Source organism: Tupaia chinensis, unplaced genomic scaffold (genome assembly GCF_000334495.1).
Source record: "Tupaia chinensis unplaced genomic scaffold, TupChi_1.0 Scaffold146650_1, whole genome shotgun sequence".
NCBI lineage: Eukaryota > Metazoa > Chordata > Mammalia > Scandentia > Tupaiidae > Tupaia > Tupaia belangeri.
This window is the reverse complement of record NW_006206507.1, coordinates 377,994-383,226: the sequence shown is the minus strand read 5'-3', so window position 1 is coordinate 383,226 and position 5,233 is coordinate 377,994. Positions and strand designations below refer to the sequence as shown.

General features: G+C 46.6%; 1 protein-coding gene across 1 annotated transcript in view; it reads left to right on the top strand.

Moving 5' to 3' along the window:
* The window catches only part of FZD1 (frizzled class receptor 1), a 4,571-nt gene extending 316 nt beyond the window's left edge, over positions 1–4,255 (top strand). The window contains 1 exon segment of the mRNA XM_006172088.3: positions 1–4,255. This exon segment is cut by the window's left edge and continues 9 nt beyond it. Coding sequence (XP_006172150.1) covers positions 1–1,776 — 1,776 coding nt within the window. The 3' untranslated portion in view covers positions 1,777–4,255.
* The last annotated feature ends 978 nt before the right edge of the window (positions 4,256–5,233 follow it).

The following is a 5,233-nucleotide window of genomic DNA, read 5'->3' as shown; positions in this document are numbered from 1 at the left end:
CGGCTGCTGCTGTTACTGTGGTTGTTGGAGGCACCAGTGCTGCTGGGGGTCCAGGCGCAGGCGGTGGGCCAGGGGCCCGGGCCAGGGCAGCAACCGCCGCCGCCGCCGCCTCAGCAGCAACAGAGCGGGCAGCAGTACAACGGCGAGCGGGGTATCTCTATCCCCGACCATGGCTATTGCCAGCCCATCTCCATCCCACTGTGCACGGACATCGCGTACAACCAGACCATCATGCCCAACCTGCTGGGCCACACGAACCAGGAGGACGCAGGCCTGGAAGTGCACCAGTTCTACCCGCTAGTGAAGGTGCAGTGTTCCGCCGAGCTTAAGTTCTTCCTTTGCTCCATGTACGCGCCGGTGTGCACCGTGCTGGAGCAGGCGCTGCCGCCCTGCCGCTCCCTGTGCGAGCGCGCGCGCCAGGGCTGCGAGGCGCTCATGAACAAGTTCGGCTTCCAGTGGCCAGACACGCTCAAGTGCGAGAAGTTCCCAGTGCACGGCGCCGGAGAGCTGTGCGTGGGCCAGAACACGTCTGACAAGGGCACTCCGACGCCCTCGCTGCTGCCGGAGTTCTGGACTAGCAACCCCCAGCACGGCGGTGGAGGGTACCGCGGCGGCTTCCCGGGGGCCTCCGGCGCGTCTGAGCGAGGCAAATTCTCCTGCCCGCGCGCCCTCAAGGTGCCCTCCTACCTCAACTACCACTTCCTGGGGGAGAAGGACTGCGGCGCGCCCTGCGAACCTACCAAGGTGTACGGGCTCATGTACTTTGGGCCGGAGGAGCTGCGCTTCTCGCGCACCTGGATCGGCATCTGGTCGGTGCTGTGTTGCGCCTCCACGCTCTTCACGGTGCTGACGTACCTGGTGGATATGCGGCGCTTCAGCTACCCCGAGCGGCCCATCATCTTCCTGTCCGGCTGTTACACTGCTGTCGCGGTGGCCTACATCGCCGGCTTCCTGCTGGAGGACCGGGTGGTGTGTAACGAGAAGTTCTCCGAGGACGGGGCGCGCACGGTGGCGCAGGGCACCAAGAAGGAGGGTTGCACCATCCTCTTCATGATGCTCTACTTCTTCAGCATGGCCAGCTCCATCTGGTGGGTGATTCTGTCGCTCACCTGGTTCCTGGCTGCCGGCATGAAGTGGGGACACGAGGCCATCGAGGCTAATTCGCAGTATTTTCATCTGGCCGCCTGGGCCGTGCCGGCCATCAAGACCATCACCATCCTGGCGCTGGGCCAGGTGGACGGCGATGTGCTGAGCGGCGTGTGCTTCGTGGGGCTCAACAACGTGGACGCCCTGCGTGGCTTCGTGCTGGCACCCCTCTTCGTGTACCTGTTCATCGGCACATCTTTCCTCCTGGCCGGCTTTGTGTCTCTCTTCCGCATCCGCACCATCATGAAGCACGACGGCACCAAGACCGAGAAGCTGGAGAAGCTCATGGTGCGCATCGGAGTCTTCAGCGTGCTGTACACGGTGCCCGCCACCATCGTCATTGCCTGCTACTTCTATGAGCAGGCCTTCCGGGACCAGTGGGAACGCAGCTGGGTGGCCCAGAGCTGCAAGAGTTACGCCATCCCCTGCCCTCACCTCCAGGCGGGCGGAGGGGCCCCGCCACATCCGCCCATGAGCCCCGACTTTACAGTCTTCATGATCAAGTACCTTATGACGCTGATCGTGGGCATCACATCGGGCTTCTGGATCTGGTCTGGCAAGACCCTGAACTCCTGGAGGAAGTTCTACACGAGGCTCACCAACAGCAAACAGGGGGAGACCACCGTCTGAGACCCGGAGCTCAGCCCTGGGCAGGGTCCCAGGTACCCCCCGCCAAAACCGGCCCCATGGAATCCATGCCAAGCCTGGCTACCTGAGGCTTCCTTACCAGACACTTTCGCAGGCTCCTTTTCACAGCACACCTCCTGCAAAAGCTTCCGTCCCTAGGGCAAGCGAACACAAGAGCCTGACTGCCAGAGCTGGGGTGGACCCAGTCTCTTGCCCTCACTCTGGTACCAGGACTGTAAGCTTTTAAGATTGTAAATAGCCTGTGTAAGATTTTTGTAAGTATATTTGTATTTAAATGACCGACCACGCGTTTTTCTTTTTAAAATTTTAATTATTTAGAGCAGTTTAACCATTTGAGGCTTTTCCTTCTTTCCCTTTTCGGAGTACTGCAGAGGAGGTGAAACCAGAGCGCACCGCGGCTGCTGCTCCTCCTCTTGCGCCCCTCCCTGCTGCGAGTGCACCCGCCTGCCTGGGCGCCAGCTCCGGGCTCGTCCAGCGCTGCGGGGTGCTACTGGGGCTGTGCGGCCGGGTCACTTCCCGCCTCCTCTTTTTGCCTCCTGCCATCGTTTCCTTGCGTGGCGTGGGGGCTGTTAAAGTACAGAACTGCACAGAGCTTTCACATCCGGGGGTGGGCCCCCGCCGGTTCCATGTCCTCCCTAGTTCAGATTGTGAAGGCCTTCCTATCGACTTACCGAAGCTGAATTTTAACTGTTGAGAACCTCCTCCCAGCTTCGTGGGGGCCCACGGGTGTGTGTGTGTGTGTACACTGGCATTCCCAGCCTCTCTCCACACTCGTCTGTGGCACTCACACACACCCTCTTTCCATCTAAGTTGGTTAGAGGGTGAGTGGGCTAACCAATCCCAAACTTTTCTAAGTCTGATTTTTTGTGGATGAGCTCATTTCATTCCCTAGCGTCTAAAACCTGGTATGGGTTTGGCCTGCGTCATGGAAAGATGTGGTTACTGAGATTTGGGAAGAGGTATGAAGCTTTGTGTGGGTTGGGAGAGACTGCAGATGGGGGTTATAAACTGTTAATTCGTATTGCATACTGATGGGTGCAACCTGACAGTCGGTGGCGTTGAGATTTTACCCTTTTGTAAAATGGAAAGGTTGAGGTTACCTGGAAAGCTTTGTTAAGGAGTTGAGCTTTCCTTTCCTTAACAGGGTAGCAGAACAAAAACAGAATGTGAAAACTTGAAGGAGATTTCAGTGTAATGGACTTCCTCAAAATGAAGTGCTATTTTCTTATTTTTTATCAAATAATAATTAGACATATATCAGAAACTTTAAAATGTAAAAGTTGTACACTTTGAACATATTATGATTATTATTCAGCAACACATTCTGAGGGAGGAACAATCCACACCACTAGTAATAACCTGGCAAGATTTCAGGAGGGAAAGGAGGCGGAATCATTGATGGGGTTAGCTCCTGAGATAAACAAACCGTGGGCATGCATGCTAAAGGGAACATGTGTGCAGGTCTACTGCGTTCCTTTTTAGATTTACAGAAATGTGTCAAATGTAAATCTTTCAAAGCCATTTAAAAATATTCACTTTAGTTCTCTGCAAAGAAGAGGAGAAAAGCAATCCTCCTGATTGTATTGTTTTAAACTTTAAGAGTTTATCAAAATGCCGGTACTTAGGACGTAAATTTATCTATGTCTGTCATACCCTAAAATGACATTGGTCTTTGAATTTGGTATGCATTTTATTCTGTTCACTATCACAAAATCATCTATATTTATAGAGGAATAGAAGTTTATATATATAAAATACCATATTTTTAATTTCACAAATAAAAAATCAAAGTTTTGTACAAAATTATATGGTTTTTGTGTCTGAAAATAATAGAGCTTGAACTGTCTGAGTTCCAGTCTTTACATTTTGTAGTGTCATAGCCAATTCCACGGTATAAAAATTCAGAAATACAATGAAAGTCTTTATCAGACCAGTCCTTCCAAAGAATTATTCTATTTGCGTTGTTGTGATTAACGTTTGTGAAGTCCCAGGAAAAAAAATCTGTTTTCATGACAGTAGGAAATAGAAGTTCACAAATTATTTCTTTACTCAAAGAGGACTATATAATATTACTAATTTTAATATTAGAGGTTTTTTTCTTTCAAGGGGTAAATTTATAAGACTTTTTACAGTATGGAGGTTTATTTTTAAGTCATCAGCTTTGTCGTGATTTTTATGAGGTGTTGTTTTTATCTCTTCCATAATCTTGGATATTCAAAAACCATAAATAGGTAATCAATAAATGGGTAACTATGTTTGTAAGCATTTTAAACAGCAGTTGGGTTTATAAGGCCATCTTGTTGTTTCCTTCTGAAGACCCCATTTTTATATTGTTCAAGGAATCTGTAGAGGAATTATCTAGTTGATCTACTCTTAGAATTTATATGTGTGTGTATGTATAGATATTTACACATAAGAATACAGACATTAATTTTGATAAAAAACATGCAAAGTTTACTTGTACATTTTATAATATGAAAATACAGTTATGAGAAATGTAAAATACCAGATGGAAAACCTTAGATACCTTTACAGATTCAAAATATCTTTTATTTTTTTCCTTATATTTTTTCAAAATCATAAAATGACAAGAGACTAAAATGAAGATTATTGGTTTAATGGAGTTATTTCATGATTATAGAACAATTGTTTTATAAATCACTACATTATTCAATTTAAGGTACACGAAAACAATGAAATCTAGTGGAAAATCTAGCATTTGATTTTAGGTAGCAATTTTTGCTCCTTTTTTCTTTGTTACATTACTGTAACAGATACCTGAGAAGCCTTTATTGTATAGACAAAAGTTAGTAATTCTTAGGTCAAATTAAAATATGTCTCTTAGTAGGTAGTTCAATGAAATAATTTCCAGGAAAAAAAATTAAGATGATTAGTTTCTATCCAAGGAATAAATGTTAAAGCAGTCTTATGGTGTTTTTTAAATTATGTAATTATACATTTAATGCAGAAAGATTTTATGTGCTGGATTGAAGTAACTTTCGAAGATATTTGTAAGTTGCCACCAGGCTTTGTTTTTAGAAAACAATTCTTTTAAATTATGTAGGATTTAGGAAACCAGTGTACCATTTGTTTCTTTTGATACTGGTGGCAAAATAGGACTTGCCAGGAACCCCATAAAGCTACTTGGGGTATTTGCTACTAGCATGCTGTTTTTATGACATACCCTATTTTCAAATGGTTTGCGTTCCTTTTTTTTTTTTTTTTTTTTAGCTAGCTGTCAGTTGGAGTCCATTTTCCCCCTTCACAGTGTACTTAGTTTTAGCTTTTGGAGCAAATGTATATGTAATATGAAAACCTGATCATCTTTATTTTTTTTACTTGAACTTTGTGAGGACAGAGAGTTATAATATCTCAGAGGCAGCCAGTGTCAAACATGCAAAAGAGCTGGGCTGGAGTTTTCAGCTGGCCCTGCCAACAG